This window comes from Vipera berus (assembly GCF_964194415.1).
Source record: "Vipera berus genome assembly, chromosome: 3".
Lineage (NCBI taxonomy): Eukaryota > Metazoa > Chordata > Lepidosauria > Squamata > Viperidae > Vipera > Vipera berus.
The window spans coordinates 5,544,256-5,562,638 of record NC_138204.1 but is presented as its reverse complement, the minus strand read 5'-3'; the positions used below and the strand labels follow the sequence as shown (position 1 = coordinate 5,562,638).

General features: G+C 43.2%; 1 protein-coding gene across 11 annotated transcripts in view; it reads left to right on the top strand.

The window, feature by feature from the left end:
* Positions 1 to 18,383, top strand: part of UCKL1 (uridine-cytidine kinase 1 like 1) — a 64,269-nt gene that overhangs the window by 7,914 nt on the left and 37,972 nt on the right. For 9 of the 11 annotated variants that reach the window (XR_014025914.1, XR_014025915.1, XM_081323773.1 and 6 more), the window contains exons 2-3: positions 15,645 to 15,838; positions 16,717 to 16,823. Coding sequence is in view for 9 of the 11 variants with exons in the window: in XM_081323773.1 (XP_081179899.1) it covers positions 15,645 to 15,838; positions 16,717 to 16,823 (301 nt within the window). In the remaining 2 variants the exon portion in view is untranslated. Of the gene's footprint in view, positions 1 to 510; positions 613 to 13,768; positions 13,798 to 15,644; positions 15,839 to 16,716; positions 16,824 to 18,383 lie in introns of those variants that run through there. The other 2 variants (XM_081323774.1, XM_081323771.1) reach the window with 2 other exon arrangements.

Below are 18,383 nucleotides of genomic sequence, written 5' to 3'. Positions count from 1 at the left end.
TGGGTGCACATATACACCTTACACGTAAGCTGTTTAGGGCTCGTCTGCAGAAGAATGGAGATATGCTGACCCATTTAAAGTACATGAAGGCAGTTTTTCAAGAGCTTCATGAAAAGGAGCTGATTTTTTCAGAGTTGCATCAGGTCTACATTATTCTGTCATCTTTGGATGAGAGTTATGATGAGTATGTTTCTTCTTTGGAAGTCCTGACCAGAGAGGAACTGACATTGACTAACATTACTGGGAGACTGCTGGAAGAGTCCAGAAGGAGGCGTGACAGAGACCAGCTGAGAGAGACACAGCCACGAGAGGAGCAGCCATTCTCCACTGCTTACAACATCAAGAAATGTTATTCTTGTGGGGCTAGAGGGCATATAGCTAAATTCTGTAGAAAGGGTAAAAAACAGAATGTGAATAGCAGTGGGAAGGCTAAGAAGAGCATTGGTTTGGCTATTTCTGATGAATCAACATCCAGAAACAATGAATTGTGGGTTGTTGATAGTGGGGCTTCACAATGCATTACTAAAGAGAAAAAGAGGTTTATTAATATGAAAAACAGCAACCAATATGTTTCACTGGCAAACGGTTGGAGGATGAAGGCCTCTGGTGAAGGTAATTCCTATTGTCCATGCATTGATGAACAGTTACCTATGTTATATATACCTAAACTAAGATTCAACCTGTTATCTGTAAGGGAATTGGTTAAAGTTGGGTTTGTGGTAACATTCAGAGGGGAGCAATGCACTATTGAGAGGAATGGAACCTGTGTAACTGCTAATTTGAAAAATGGTTTATTCGTTCTCACAAGTAACCAGGTTAGTACAGTTAAAGCTAACTCAATATGTGAGAACAAGAAGCCACATGACGAGTGTATACATTTATTGCATAGGCGGTTAGGGCATGTAAACTTTAACACACTACGTAAAACAGTGGAATTAGTAGAGGGAGTTAAACTGAAGCCATGTAGTAAGTATTTGAATTGCAATGCCTGTAATCAGGAAAAGAGTAAGGCAAGTCCAGCAAACAGGGTAAACAGCTTCAAAACAACTGTTCCTTTGGAAGTTGTGTTTGCTGACTTAATTGGACCCATGAAACCAAGTTTAGGAGGGTCATGTTATATTTTAAGTATCCTTGACCACTACTCTCGTTATGGTTTTTGTTATCTGCTTAAGTCAAAGGCAGATACTTTCCAACAATTTGCAAACTGGCTGAAGTTCGTGGAGAGAAAAACAAAGAGAAAGGTCCAGTGCATAATTACTGATAATGGCACTGAATTTACAAACAAGCGTTTTGTTGATATGTTAGAATCTGCTGGCATTGAGCATAAACGTTCAGCGCCTTATAGGCCTCAACATAATGCTTTTGTTGAGAGACGTGGGCAAACATTACAAGCCATGATGAGAACCATGTTAAGAGATTCTGGCTTAACAGATAGACTGTGGGGGGAGGCAGCAAAATGTGCAAACCATGTTCTGAATATAGTTGTTAATACTTCTACTGGTAAAATACCATATACTATATGGCATGGTAGAAGACCAAACCTTGATTACCTGCACACATTTGGCACCCCAGCTTGGGTCCACATTCCTGCACAACTCAGGAGTAAAGGCCAACATAGGGCTAGGCAATTATACTTCGTAGGTTATGAAGCTAACCATAGATCCTATCGTTTCTGGGAACGAGGCACAACTAATGTATATAACAGTGCGAGTGCAAGATTCCTTGAGCACGTTGGTTGGGATAGGTTAGAGCAAGAAACTGTTAATACTGATCCTCTAGTGTTTGAGGACTCCTCTGATAACGTAACTAGTAATGATAATGCATCTCCTGTAAATATAAAAGATGAAGAGGAGATAGGGGAGATAAAAGATGGATCAGAGGAAGGAGAGAAGCCAGAAATACAAAGCCCTGTAATTCCTTGGCGTTCAACGCGCATCAGACATCCACCTGATCGCTATGAAGCTAGTATATGTCAGGTTAATGTAGAGCCATCTAACTATGATGAGATCAGGATGTATCCTGAAAAAGAACAAGCATCATGGAAAGCTGCAATGAACAGGGAGTTGAAGTCTTTGCAGAATCTTAAGGTTTATCAGAAAGCTAAACTGCCACCTGGTGAGCAAGCTATAGGTTGTAAATGGATATATAAGTTAAAGAAGGGTGTAGACGGGACTGTAACCCATAAGGCACGTTTGGTTGCACAAGGTTTTGCCCAAACTACTGAGGATTATGACGAAGTGTTTGCACCCAGTCTAAGGGCAACTACTTTAAGAGCAGCTTTAGTATGGGCAGCTAAAAACCAATATATGGTTACCCATGTAGATGTTGAAACTGCATATTTACATGCTCCATTGCAACATACTATTTATTTAAGAATACCACCAGGATTGACCAGTGATAGAAACCATGATTGTTGGGAGTTAAAGAAAAGCCTCTATGGATTGAAACAATCAGGCTATGAGTGGAACAAATGTATAGTTAATGAGTTAAGTGCATTAGGTTTTGTAGCCAGTAATGCTGATCCTTGTTTGTTTAGAAGGGAACACAACGGAGCATTATCTTTCCTTTTATTATTCACAGATGATATTGCAATAATAACAAAAACTGAGTTAGAAGCACAAACTATCATTTCAAGATTGCAAAATAAATTCACAATTAGAAATCTTGGAGAAATTAGCCACTATTTGGGGTTAGATATTGTGAAAACGAATAGGGGTTTTAAGATGTCACAAGCCAGTAAAATATCTCAGTTATTAAAGAGATACAATATGGAAATGTGTAAACCAGCTAAAACTCCGATGGCTATGGATTTTAAGGACACTAATGTTGAGAGTCCTGTATTTGATAAGACTATGTACCAATCTTTGATAGGAAGTCTTATGTATCTGAGTAATTGGTCTAGACCTGATATTTCTTACTGTGTAAATCAATTGGCTAGGTACAACAATAATCCAACTGTTAGACACTGGCAATCAGCTAAACGAGTATTAAGATATTTGAAGCAAACTATTCACTACTCGTTATATTTAGAGCCAAATCGTGAGTTAATCCTCACTGCATATGCAGATGCGAGTTTTGCCTGTGATACAAACACTCGTAAATCTACCTCAGGGTTGGCTATAATGTTGGGTGATTCTTTGATTGGATGGAAGTCCATTAGACAAAAACACATAAGACTATCTACAATGGAGGCTGAATTTTCATGTCTATCAGTGTTGTGTACAGAACTGCTAGTGTACAAACAATTATTGTTAGACATGGGCTTAAATGTAAATGATCCATTTATTGTGTATGAGGACAATCAAGCTGCAATAAAGATGGCTTATAATGCTGCAGTAAGAACAAGAACTAAACATACTGATCTTCGTTATTTAAATGTCAGACAATGTGTCAAAGATAAATTAATACAGTTAGAGTATTGTCCATCTGATGTAAATATTGCAGACCATTTTACGAAGGTACAAAGTGCTGTGAAACACAATGCTAATTGTGAAAGAATGTGCATAAGATTGTAAGAGTTATATATTATTCTACCCAAAGGGGAGAATGTTAGGCATATGGTGTTAGCCTACAATGTTGGGTTGAAAATATATTAACCATAATGCTATGTCTTTAAGAAGTTAATTGGCCAATGGGTGTGTAAGTGTTCTCATGACAATAAGAGGGAGCTAGGAACGTAGCTTCTCTCTCTCTCTGAATTCACTGATCTCTACTATTACTGTTTTTGCTCTGCTGTTGGTTTACTACTGTTGTAAACCTGAACTGTGTATTTGACCTCTGGACTTTGGGGCAGCCCCTGAGATACTGGAAGACTGCTATCATGTCCCCCCTGGTCCTTCTCTTCATTAAACTAGACGCACCCAGTTCCAGCAACCGTTCCTTGTACGTTTTAGCCTCCAGCCCCCTGATCACCTTTGTTGCTCTTCTCTGCACTCTTCCTAGAGTCTCAACATCTACAGCACAATGTTGAATACAGCTGTAGTTTTGGGGTGCACCAGAACGTTAATAGTCATAGATAGGTATTTTTAAAGGTGTCAGATGTGGGCTGGGGGAAGTTATATATGTATATATTTTTCTGACTTCTGCATTGCATTGAAAATAGGGATTATAAAGAATGTGCAGGTGGTCCTCGAGTTGTGACCGCAATTGGGCCCAAAATTTATGTCATTAAGTGAGACAGTTCTTGTGAGTTTTGCCTACCTTTGTGACCTTTTAGGCCCTGTTGTTAAATGAATCTTTGTAGTTGTTAAGTGAATCATGCAGTCACGTGAACCTGGGATGCTTCAGGCACTGCAAATACATGCCAGTTGCCAAGCACATGAATGTTGATCACAGTACTACGGAGATGCTGTGATGGTCGTAAGCGTGAGGACTGCTCGAAAGTCACTTTTTTCTCCTGCCATTGTAACTTCAAACGGTTGCTAAACAAATGGTGGTAAGTAATGAAATTAAGTGGTGAAAAAAGTAAGGTTCTGCATCTAAGCAAGAAAAACCAAATGCACAGGTACAATATAGGGGGTACCTTGCTCAATAGTAGCAACTGCGAGAGGGATCTCGGAGTCCTAGTGGACAATCACTTAGATAGGAGCCAGCCGTGTGCTGCAGCTGCCAAAAAAGCCAACACAATGCTAGGCTGCATCAACAGAGGGATAGAATCAAGTTCATGTGAAGTGTTAATACCACTTTACAATGCCTTGGTAAGGCCACACTTGGAATACGGCATCCAGTTTTGGTCACCAGAATGTAAAAAAGATGTTGAGACTCTGGAAAGAGTGCAGAGAAGAGCAACAAAGACGATCAGGGGGCTGGAGGCTCAAACATATAAGGAACAATTGCTAGAATTGGGCATGTCTAGTTTAATGAAAAGAAGGACGAGGGGGGACATGATAGCAGTGTTTCAATATCTCAGGGGCTGCCCCAAAGAAGAGGGAGTCAAACTATTCTCCAAAGCGCCTGAAGGCAGGACAAGAAGCAATGGATGGAAACTCATCAAGGAGAGAAGCAACCATAGAGTAGAGTAGAGTAGAGTAGAGTAGAGTAGAGTAGAATAGAATAGAATAGAATAGAATAGAATAATAGAATAGAATAGAATAGAATAGAATAGAATAGAATAGAATAGAATAGAATAGAATAGAATAGAATAGAATAGAATAGAATAGAATAGAAAATAGGGTAGAATAGAAATAGAAATAGAAATAGAAATAGAAATAGAAATAATAGAAATAGAAATAGAATGCACCTTGGAGGTCATCTACTCCAACCCCCTGCTGAGGCAGGAAACCCTATACAATTTCAGACAAATGGCTGTCCAGTGTCTTCTTTAAAACCTCCAGTGTTGGAGCATTCACCACTTCTGGAGGCAGGTTGTTCCACTGATTAATTGTTCTAACTGTCAGGATGTATTTTTTGGGATGTGTTTTTGCTGAACTGTTCCTTTCCTTCTCCTCCGTTCTGCAACCTTACCCTGTGAACAGAAACTTGGTATCCAAATCTCTAAGCCAACTCAAGGCTGCTGCTTGCTACCCTTCTCCAACCTGGTGCCCTCTAGCTGGGCTTGCAGATTTCCCAGGAATTTCACCAAGTTCAGGGTTTTGCTAGGAACTGAGTCCCAACCGAACTGGGGAAAAGGCTGAGGGGAAAAAATCTGTTATTCCTTTTTCTGTGTACACACACACACACACACATACACACAGAGACACTCTTTGATTCTGCCCTTACACACTTGTATCAGATCCATATTTTACTTAGTAGTGAAGGCGCTAGAAATCAGACGACGGTGAGTTCTAGTCCCGCTTTAGGCATGAAAGCTGGTTGGTGACTTTGGGCCAAACACCAGGTGACTGTGAGTTCTAGTCCCTCTTTAAGCATGCAAGCCTGCTGGGTGACCTGGGGCCAGTCACCAGCAAACGGTGAATTCTAGTCCACCTTAGACATGTGTCCTGTCTGGGTGACTTTGGGCCAATCACCAGGGAAAAGTGAGTTCTAGTCCTGCCTTAGGCATGAACGCTATATATGGGAGACTTTGAGTTGATCACCAGAAGATGGTGAGTTCTAGTCCCGCCTTAGGTGTGAAAGCCAGTTGGGTAACTTTGGGCAAATCACCAGGAGACAGTGAGTTCTAGTCCTGCCTTAGGCATGAAAGCCAGTTGGGTACCTTTGGGCCAATCATCAGGAGACCGTGAGTTCTAGTCCTGCCTTAGGCATGAAAGCCAGTTGGGTGACTTTGGGCCAATCACCAGGAGAAAGTGAGTTCTAGTCCTGCCTTAGGCATGAACGCTATATGGGAGTCTTTGAGTTGATCACCAGAAGAGGGTGAGTTCTAGTCCCGCCTTAGGTATGAAAGCCAGTTGGGTAACTTTGGGCCAATCACCAGGAGACCGTGAGTTCTAGTCCTGCCTTAGGCATGAAATCCAGTTGGGTGACTTTGGGCCAATCACCAGGAGAAAGTGAGTTCTAGTCCTGCCTTAGGCATGAACGCTATATGGGAGTCTTTGAGTTGATCACCAGAAGAGGGTGAGTTCTAGTCCCGCCTTAGGTATGAAAGCCAGTTGGGTAACTTTGGGCCAATCACCAGGAGACGGTGAGTTCTAGTCCTGCTTTAGGCATGAAAACCAGTTGGGTGACTTTGGGCCAATCACCAGGAGAAAGTGAGTTCTAGTCCTGCCTTAGGCATGAACGCTATATATGGGAGTCTTTGAGTTGATCACCAGAAGAGGGTGAGTTCTAGTCCCGCCTTAGGTATGAAAGCCAGTTGGGTAACTTTGGGCCAATCACCAGGAGACGGTGAGTTCTAGTCCTGCTTTAGGCATGAAAACCAGTTGGGTGACTTTGGGCCAATCACCAGGAGAAAGTGAGTTCTAGTCCTGCCTTAGGCATGAACGCTATATATGGGAGTCTTTGAGTTGATCACCAGAAGAGGGTGAGTTCTAGTCCCGCCTTAGGTATGAAAGCCAGTTGGGTAACTTTGGGCCAATCACCAGGAGACGGTGAGTTCTAGTCCTGCCTTAGGCATGAAAGCTGGCCTGGGTGACTTTGGGCCAGTCCCCCTCTCTTTGTCCACCGTACATCACAGGACTGTTGTTGTAGGGAAAACAGGAGGAAGAAGCATTAGGTATGTTTGCCGCCTTGAGTTACTTACAAAGTAATAAAAGCTAGCTAAAACAAATTCGAATAAATACAATCATAAATTATAGACAAACGGAAAAATCAGAGCTATATTTCTGGGGGGACAAAATAGCCACAAGACCAGCGTGCATTATTTACCTGTACATATTGGTCTAGACCAGAAGTCTCAAAGTCCCCTTTGCAAACTCAGTTGCGTTGAACATCCAAGCAAGCGCCTTGTGCATAAATAAGGTAACAAATGTTCTGGGCACTGATTTGTCCGTGGCATCGTTTGCTCCTGTTGACGTCACTCTGGGAATAAAAGCCGGTTTGTTTACCGCTCATGGAACAACTTAAAGCATTTGGGGGTTGACTTTCGCTATCCAATTCTTGCTGGGGGAGTTTGCTGGTTGCTAAATACTTTGCCGATGAAGAGAAAATAATAATTGGATTGCTTTCCCCCCCCCGAACGGATTCCGATTTGTCTTGGGAATGGCCAAGTTTTCCCAGGCTTTCCCACCCACCCACCCCTGCCTCCCAGTTTTCCACATTGTGTTCGGTTTGTTGAATTTTAGAACTTTCAAAGGATGGTGATTGCAATTTGGCCTGTTAAGCACAGGTTTTGCAAATATTTTCCTTCAAAGAATTCATTGGTTTCACGATTGTCATTGACATTTTTGTGCTTAGTAAATTTTTCCCTAATTCCTTTTTAAAAAAACACACACACAAAAAAAGCCAAACTGGGGGTGGGAGAAGGTGTGGTAAAATCCAGGAAACGGTGAATTTGGAAGAAAATCTTGATTTTGCTTCGGGTATTTTGCTTCATGCACCCAAAATTGAAATGCAAGCTGATTTTTTCGCCCCTCTTATGTCCCTGATATACAACAAGATGCAGTTCAATGGTGAGAAATGTAAGTTCCTGCACTTAGGCAGCAAAACCCAAATGCACAGGTATAGAATAGGTGGTACCTTGCTCGATAGTAGTAACTGTGAGAGGGATCTCGGAGTCCTAGTGGACAATCACTTCAATATGAGCCAGCCGTGTGCTGCAGCTGCCAAAAAAGCCAACACAGTGCTAGGCTGCATTAACAGAAGGATAGAATCAAGATCACGTGGAGTGTTAATACCACTTTACAAGGCCTTGGTAAGGCCACACCTGGAATACTGCATCCACTTTTGGTCACCACGATGTAAAAAAGATGTTCAGAGTCTAGAAAGAGTACAGAGAAGAGCAACAAAGATGATTAAGGGACGGGAGGCTAAAACATACAAGGAACGGTTGCTGGAATTGGGTCTGTCTAGTTTAACGAAGAGAAGGACGAGGGGTGACATGATAGCAGTCTTCCAATATCTCAGGGGCTGCCCCAAAGAAGAGGGAGTCAAGCTATTCTCCAAAGCACCTGAAGGCAGGACAAGAAGCAACAGATGGGAACTAATCAAGGAGAGAAGCAACCCGGAACTAAGGAGAAATTTCCTTACAATGAGAACAATTAACTAGTGGAACAGCTTGCCTTCAGAAGTTGTGGGTGCTCCGTCACTGGGCGTTTTTAAGAAGAGACTGGATAGCCAGTTGTCCAGAATGGTTTAAGGTCTTCTGTTTGAGGAGGGGGTTGGACTAGAACAGGGCTTTTCAACCAGTGGTACGGATACCACCTGTGGTACATTGGCACCTGGCAGGTGGTACGCGACCAGCACCACACAAGCCTGAGCGAGAGACGGCTGGAGCTGCAGGGCTGTCAGGGCTCAGCGGAAGCGCCAGGATCAGCGCCAGGCTCCAGCTGGAGCTCGGCGCTGATCCTGGCACCTCTGCTGAGCCCAGAAGAAGCACCAATCAGCTGGAATGTTGCAGCATCTCCAGGGTCTTGTCATTTACATTCAGATGCTTGGCAACTGGTTCATATTTATGACGGTCACAGGGTCCCAGGGTCATGTGAAGTGACCAAAACAGATGGGGGGGGGAAATAAAAACCAAACACCCACCCCACCCACCCCGCTGCCAATCCTCAACAGAAATGCTCACAACAATGAAAACCTCGGACAGAAGGAAGAGCGCCGCCGGGCGGGCAGGCAGGTGTCTTGCTCGGCGGTGGCTCGGGGGTCACTTTTTTTCAGTGCCATTGTAACTTCGAACAGTCACTAAGCGAACTGTTATAAGTCGAGGACTACCTGTACTTCATCACTTTTTTCCTTTTTTTTTTTTTTGGTCATCAAGTTTTTGACACCTTGCTAGGCGACTGGTGGTACTCAGATGTCGCCATATCCTAAAAGTGGCACAATGGGTGAAAAGGTTGAAAAGCTCAAGGAACCTTCCAGTTCTGTTATTCTGAATTATGAGGTACATAGAAAGGAAAAGCTGTGTGGCAGGAAACTTTGCAGGCAAGACTTTTGGGTTCAAATTTCCACAGTGACCTTGTTTTGCTCTCTTATCCTGCCAGCTGGCCAAAACCCAGCCTGTGGTCAGCCTTAATCTCCTCTTAGCTGGGTGGTGTTTCCCTTTTTATTTTGGCTCCATCTGGGATCTACAGATAAGAACGAACTCGCTTAAAAACAACCCAGAAGAAACCATTTCCTGCTGTTCTCCTTTTGAATAACTCAATTGCAAGCAGAACAGTAAAAGAGAAATAAAGATAAAATTATATTTATCAAAAAAAATGAGAAAGGCTCGATCGGTGCATATTCTGTGCAAGAGGTTGCTATTAAAAAATCCCTAGCGAGTGGCTAATTATAAAAAGGAAAAATTGATTCCTTTTTTTTTTGTTTGTGAAGACAGACATCTTTTAAAACCTACTCCTTCCCCCCCTCTTTTTATGTTGTGGCAAGTCCGTCTGCCCAGAGAAGGAAATATTAAAAGGGCAGAAAAATATATTTCCTCAACGGATCTTAAAGAGGCAGAAAAGCATGCCCAGTTTTTTTTAATAGCCCCTAGTCTCCCTCCCCCAAGCAGAAACCAGCTCTGTAGAAATGCAGATGTAAAAAAGATGTTGAGACTCTAGAAAGAGTACAGAGAAGAGCAACAAAGATGATTAGGGGACTGGAGACAAACATAAGGAACGGCTGATAGAATTGGATCTGTCTAGTTCAGGGGTAGGCAACCTCAGCTCTTTTATGACTCATGGACTTCAATTCCCAGAATTCCTGAGTCAATGCTGACTCAGGAATTCTGGGAGTTGAAGTCCATGAGTCATAAAAGAGCCGAGGTTGCTTACCTCTGGTCTAGTTAAATGAAGAGAAGGACGAGGGGGGACATGATAGCAGTTTTCAAATATCTCAGGGGCTGCCCCAAAGAAGAGGGAGTCAAGCTATTCTCCAAAGCACCCGAAGGCAGGACGAGAAGCAACGGATGGAAACTCGTCAAGGAGAGAAGCAACCTGGAACTATGGAGAAACTTCCTGACAGTGAGAACAATTAACCTGTGGAACAACCTGCCTCCAGAAGCTGTGAATGCTCCAACACTGGAAGTTTTTAAGAAGAGACTGGACAGCCATTTGTCCGAAATGGTATAGGGTTTCCTGCCTGAGCAGGGGGTTGGACTAGATGACCTCCAAGGTCCCTTCCAACTTTATTATTATTATTATTATTATTATTATTATTATTATTATTATTATTATTATTATTATTATTATTATTATTATTATTATTATTATTATTATTATTATTATGAAGACAAAGACACCTAAAATCTACATAGCCCACCCAAACTCTAAGACAGGATTAACCTATTAACCCAAAGGGACACAGGTCAAAATTCATGACACAGGAAACACAAAGCCTCCAGCAGGAACAGGAAACAACTGCAGACGAAAGGCTCCAGAGGGTATAAAAACCCACTTCCTACGTGTGCTCTCTCTCTCTCTCTCTTTTCTTCCAGAGCCATCTTCCTGTCTGGCTCTCCTCTTCAATAAACCGCAACCTTCTTTCTAAAGCAGTCGCCATCTTGTTTATTCCCGGCTTGGATTGAACCATGATGAAGACTTTTCCTTCAACAATGTCTAGTTGATTTCTTTAATTAGAGGCACGTTTAGAGTCTGAAATCCTGAAAGGATACAGTTGGCTTATCGACTGAAAACGCAAATGTTTTACCTGGAAACCGAAATGGTGGGGGGGGGGGGGTTGCCAGCGTTTGGGGTTTTTTTTGGCAGTTTAAGGCGAAAACCTGCCCATTTGGATGAATGGGTTCGGATGTATGACTCTGGGATCCGCTTAACAATCGCATGACTTTCAGGAAAATTGGTTGTAAAATTGGGTCCAGTCAGATGGGTGCCTCGACTTACAACTGTCACCGTGTCAAGAGTGAAAACCTGGCACCTACGTATCCTATTGTTTTCATCTTGTCATAAGGATAGGGCGGGAGGGGGGTAGATGAGGCTTCGAATGGGCTAGTTAGAGAATCGAAATCTCTCCAGTTCTCTCCAGATGTTTGTTGAGGAAAAAGAACTTTTCAAGGACATTCTAACCGCTGTGAAGTAGATAGCAGACGGTTCTCAAAACCGGAAGGTGTTTACATGAATTACGTAGTAGACATCTGGGAGGTTTGGCTGGGAATGTCATATGCTTTGGTTAGAAGTCTTGGGATTTTAGAGTTAGTTTTCCTTCACCTATACCATATATAATAGAGTAGAGTAGAGTAGAGTAGAGTAAGGTAGAGTAGAGGAGAGTAGAGTAGAATACAATACAGTAGAGTAGAGTAGAATAGAAAATGAAAGAATAGAATAGAACGGAACAGAATAGAATAAACAGATTAGAATAGAATAATAGAATAGGATAGGATAGGATAGGATAGGATAGGATAGGATAGGATAGGATAGGATAGGATAGGATAGGATGGATAGGATAGGATAGGATAGGATAGAAGTTGGAAGGGACCTTGGAGGTTTTCTAGTCCAACCCCCTGCTCCAGCAGGAAACCCTATACATTTCAGACAAATGGCTGTCCCGTCTTTTCTTAAAAACCTCCAGTGTTGGAGCACCCACAACTTCTGGAGGCAAGTAGTTCCAGTGGTTAATTGTTCTAATAGGTCATGAAATTTCTCCTTAGTTCCAGGTTGCTTCTCTCCTTGATGAGTTTCCATCCGTTGCTTCTTTTCCTTCCTTCAGGTGCTTTGGAGAATAGCTTGACTCCCTCTTCTTTGGGGCAGCCCCTGAGAGATTGGAAGACTGCTATCCTGTCCCCCCTCTTCCTTCTCTTCATTAAACTAGACATACCCAATTCCAGCAACCATTCCTTATATGTTTTAGCCTCCAGTCCCCCGATCATCTTTGTAGCTCTTCTATGCACTCTTTCTAGAGTCTCCACATCAGCAACTTATTTTAACAGCTGTCGGGGGGGGATTTGATTTAAATCAAGTCGATTTAAATCACAATTTAAATCATGATTTAAATCACCTCGATTTAAATCATAATTTTTAAAGAGCCTCTGTCATCTCTGTCCTGCAGCGGCTCCCCCTCGGATCCGCTGTTTACTTACCGACAGTCCCATTCACTTTAATGGGACGGCTGGTGATGCGGCACTGACGCTAACAAGGTGAAGGGCGTGGCCAGCATCAGGTGAGTGGATGCCCGCTGACAGGCGCTGCCATGATGGATCTGAAATGACAGGTGCTCTTTAAGGACTCATTCCGGCTGGTAGTTACAACCTTTAATATTATTAAAAGGTAAAGGTTCCCCCGCACATGCGTGCTAGTCGTTTCCGACTCTAGGGGCCGGTGCTCATCTCCGTTTCAAAGCCAAAGAGCCAGCGTTTGTCCGAGGACGTCTCCGTGGTCATGTGGCCGGCATGACTAGACGCCAAAGGCGCACGGAACGCTGTTACCTTCCCACCGTAGCGGTCCCTATTTTTCTACTTGCATTTTTACGTGCTTTCGAACTGCTAGGTTGGCAGAAGCTGGGACGAGTAACAGGCGCTCACTCTGTTATGCGGCACTCGGGATTCGACCCGCCAAACTGCCGACCTTCTGATCGACAAGCTCAGCGTCCTTTTGTCATTTTGTTTACAAACAAAATGAAAGTTTCCTATTTAGAATAATAAGCTGTCAGGTTAGTAAAACAGCGATATCAGAACTGATTTTAGGTTAATAGGTTAATCGCACATAGTTGGAGAACTACTCAAATTCTTTTATTTAATTAAAACACTTAAGAGTCTGCATGCATTTCTCTTCAAAAAAAAAAAATAATACAGTTTGTAGTGCACATAGATATGCAAAACCATGGGATAAAGGAATATTCCCGAACTTGGTTTTATGATTTATCTCATAGTTACTGTGAAATTGTGTGAATGCATCAGTGCAGGGCAAGTTATCTCAAAGCTTGCAGAGCTTGGATTGCTTGAGTGGGTTTACCAAAAATGTAAATGGTGCAGAATATACAGCCTAAGGCTACCAACTAAGCTCCATTTCATGCTGAATAGACTAAATTATTAATGTATCTTAAATGGAAAACTATCTTTAGATAGATTTTTACCCCAAAAGCATTTTGTTGAAATAAATTTGACAGAAATAAAAAAAAATCCAATTTAAATTTTTAAAAAATCCAATATTTTATTTATTTATTTATTTATTAAAAATCATCGATTATGATCCACCCTGACAGCTGTCTTGCTTAGCAACCGAAATTTGGAGTTCCTTTGTGATCATAAGTTGAGGACTACCTGTAGCACGCAACGCAGGACAAAGTGCGTAAAATGTGTGCTGCGGTAGGGTAAGTTAGGGGTAACTGCAGGGGGTGTGGCCTCTCTGCAGGGACTTGCAAAAGGGGGAGGGGCTCAATGAGGTCATGACCTCAGCACATAAATGTTGTGCGACACATGTGGCTGCCACCCATGGCTTGTAGGCCTTTAATCCCAGCGGCGTGCCAACTGAAGCTCTGCCAGCGACAATCACACTGGGCAGACCTGAATGGCAAGAAGGCGTCCTTGGCATTGTGACACAACCTCCGCAATTTTAAGTCCTCGCGTGAGATAACGTCACAAGGCGCGTGATTCTTCCATTATCCTACCCAGTTCTAGAGGTGGTGAGGTCTGCAAGTGGGTGATAACTTCATTCTGTCCTCATCAGCTCCCAGATCTGATATTTTGGTAGCTGTCCTCAGCCTGGTGCCTTGGAAGATTCATCAGCTCCCACCAGATGGAGATGATGGAGAGTGAAGTTATGAGTGGTGCAAGATGGAGGTTCTCCTCCTCCTGTCCACAAACCCCACTCTCTTCCAGCACTGATATTGTTTCCTGGTTGGGTCATGAAAAATACCAAGCTCATAAAAACACCAAGCTCAAGAGAGCACCAAGGATCCCACAGACATTCTCCTCCTCCTCCTCCTCCTCCTCCTCCTCCTCCTCCTCCTCCTCCTCCTCCTCCTCCTCCTCCTCCTCCTCCTCCTCCTCCTCCCCCACTCTCTTCCAGCACTGATATTGTTTTCTGGTTGGGTCATGAAACATCTTCAAGAAAAACACCCAAGTTCAGAGAGCATCAAGGACCCCACAGGTCGTCCTCCTCCTCCTCCTCCTCCTCCTCCTCCTCCTCCTCCTCCTCCTCCTCCTCCTCCTCCTCCCCCACTCTCTTCCAGCACTGATATTGTTTTCTGGTTGGGTCATGAAACATCTTCAAGAAAAACACCCAAGTTCAGAGAGCACCAAGAACCCCACAGTCCTCCTCCTCCTCCTCCTGTCCTCTTTGTCTGTCTTCTCCCTTTCCTCTTCTCCTTCTCTTCCTCCTACTTTTCTTCTCCTTCCCCCTCCTCCTCTTCCTATCCGCATCTGTCTCTGTCTCCTCCTCCTCCTCCTCCTCTTCTCTCCTCTTTCCCTCTCCTTCTCTTCCTCCTCCTCTTCCTCCCTCACGCTCTCTTTTTCCTAGCCCCGTCCATGATTTGGGCTCCTCAGCCAAGAAAGAAGCAGGGGGGTTGACTATCCTCCCCTGCCTCCTTGGCAGAAAAGTCCTTGATACCCCCCCCCCACAGACCTAAATAACCACATTTGGAGTTCTGTAGCCCTGCATGACAGGTGCCCCTCATCACCCCATAGATCTGGAGGCCATCCGGTTGAGGACCAAGGAGTCCTTATTGTTTACCTGAAGGCAGAGTCTTGGACCTCTTTGCCTGAAACACTGAGGGGAGGACAAGAAGCAACGGATGGAAACTAATCAAGGAGAGAAACAACCTTGAACTGAGGAGAAACTTCCTGACAGTGAGAACAATTAACCCGTGGAACAACTTGCCTCCAGAAGTTATGGGTGCTCCAACATTGGAGGCTTTTTTTAGAAGAGATGGGACAGCTAATTATCTGGAATGATATGGGACAGGGGTAGGCAACCTCGGCTCTTTTATGACCTGTGGACTTCAACTCCCAGAATTCCTTAGTCTACATGGCTGGCTCAGGAATTCTGGGAGTTGAAGTCCACGAGTCATGAAAGAGCCAAAGGTTGCCTACCCCTGGTGTAGGATTTCCTGCTCGAGTAGGGGGTTGGACTAGAAGACCTCCAAGGTCCCTACCAACTCGATTATTCTGCCTGGTGGTGATCAGGAGCTGATCTCTTTCTCTCTCTCCTCCCTTGTAGCAGCAACAGTGTGGACACCTTGGACCGGCTGCTGCCCACAATTATCGGAAACAGGTCCCCCCGGAAGCGCACCACCAGCCAGTCTAAATCGGAGCCTCCGCTTCTGCGTACCAGTAAAAGGACCATCTACACTGCGGGCCGACCCCCCTGGTACAACGAACATGGCACCCAGTCAAAAGAGGCATTTGTTATCGGTAAGGGGTGCCACATTGGATTGGAGAGGGGCAGTTTGGGACAGGAGGCGGTTAGGCCCCAATCCCTATGAATAAACCAGAGACTGGTGTGATTCCTCGCCAGCCAGTGGATCTGGCAGCTGAGTCTGAGGAATCAGAGGAGGAGGAGGAGGAGGGGCCTGGAGTTACATCAGAGTCAGAGGAAGGCTCTGAGGAGCTCCGAGATTTACACTCGGACGAGGAGCCTGGCCCCTCTACTCGCTCCCAGTTTGAGACACAGCTGTGCTGGGAGTCTGAGTTGGACAGTGATGAAGCGCAGCTGGGACAGCGGTGGCAAGAGAAGCGAGTAGGACAGAGGGAGGCAATGGGGCGGCTCCAAAGGCAAAGGAGAAGGCATTGGGAAGCCACATCTGGGCTGAATTATAAAAGGGAAGGTGTGGGAGGTGCTGGTTGCCGAAGGCCACTGTTCGTGTTGAGGAATCGAGTTTCTGTGGACTGTGTTTGTTTGCCTTGGACATTGACTCAGGTCTGTGAGAATAAATGGGGTTTGGGTTTTTTCCTGCGGTTCCTGCCTGCTTGATTGGAAGAGTGGTTTCTCTTTGTGAGCATAACAAGGACTCACGTGGGCTGGGACAGAACAGAGACGGGCAACGATGACAAGCTTGCAACCTGTGAACTTCAACTCCCAGAATTCCTGACCCGGCATGGCCGGCTCAGGAATTCTGGGAGCTGAAGTCCACAGGTCATAAAGTCGCCATAGTTAGGGCAGCCAAGAAATTCAAGGCCAGGTTTACAGGTTGAAAGTCTCCCTTTTTAGTGGGGTTGAAAGCCTCCTTGAGCTGTGCCTACCTTGCAAGACTGTGGTCAACATTCTGCCTTGGGCTTTGCTCCCTCTTCAGGTCTGGGTGGGGGCAGCGCTTCCGGGAAAACCACAGTGGCCAGGATGATCATCGAGGCGTTGGACGTGCCGTGGGTGGTATTGCTCTCCATGGACTCCTTTTATAAGGTGAGAACAGCTACAAAGATGCTCCGGGGTTGGAAAAATCCAGGCAGGCAGAATGAGAGGGCCAGCAGTGACAATCTCCCCTTCGACAGCTCAGGTGTGGGTAATGAGAATAGAAATATAGGAATGGAATGGAATGGAATGGAATGGAATGGAATGGAATGGAATGGAATACAATATGGAATGGAATAGAACAGAACAGAATGGAATGGAACGGAATGGAACGGAACGGAACAGAATAGAATATGGAATGGAATGGCATGGAATGGAATGGAATAGAATAGAATAATAGAATAGAATAGAATAGAATAGAATAGAATAGAATAGAATAGAATAGAATAGAATAGAATAGAATAGAATAGAATAGAATAGAATAGAATAGAATAGAATAGAAAAAATGGAATGGAATGGAATAAAAAATATGGAATAGGAATAGAATATAGAATAGAATAGAATAGAATAGAATAGAATAGAATAGAATAGAATAGAATAGAATAGAATAGAATAGAATAGAATAGAATAGAATAGACGTGAGCTTAAATGGATTCCAGAAGATGGTAGAGGACAGGAAGGCCTGGAGGAACGTTGTCCATGGGGTCGCGATAGGTCGGACAGGACTTCACAGCTAACAACAACAGAATAGAATAGAATAGAATAAATAGATTGTAGAATTAGAATTAGAATTAGAAATAGGAAAGAATTAGAATAGAATAGAATAGAATAGAATAGAATAGAATAGAATAGAATAGAATAGAATAGAATAGAATAGAATAGAATAGAATAGAATAGAATAGAATAGAATAGAATAGAATAGAAGAATAGAACAGAATAGAAACAGCAATTTGTAGAATAGAATAGAATAGAATAGAATAGAATAGAATAGAATAGAATAGAATAGAATAGAATAGAATAGAATATAGAATAGAATAGAATAGAATAGAATAGAATAGAATAGAATAGAATAGACGAATAGAACAGAATAGAAACAGCAATTTGTAGAATAGAATAGAATAGAATAGAATAGAATAGAATAGAATAGAATAGAATATAGAATAGAATAGAATAGAATAGAATAGAATAGAATAGAATAGAATAGAATAGAATAGAATAGAATAGAATAGAATAGATGGAATGGAATAGAAAATATGGAATGGAATAGAATAGAATAGATCATAAGGTACAGAACTCAGTGATACATAAAATACTAAATCAAAGCAATCAACATAAATCATAAAAACAACTGATAGTCATAAGAAGACATAGGTATTAGGAAAGATGAGAAGGCTAATAATAATACAGCCCTATTACATGGTTTGATGTCCTATGTCAGTCAGGTAAAGAAAGAGTACAGAGAAGAGCAACAAAGATGATCAGGGGACTGGAGGCTAAAACATATAAGGAACGGCTACTGGAATTGGGTGCCTCTAGTTTGATGAAGAGAAGGACGAGGGGGGACATGATAGCAGTCTTCCAATATCTCAGGGGCTGCCCCAAAGAAAAGAGGGAGTCAACCTCTTCTCCAAAGCACCTGAAGGCAGGACAAGAAGCAACGGGTGGAAACTG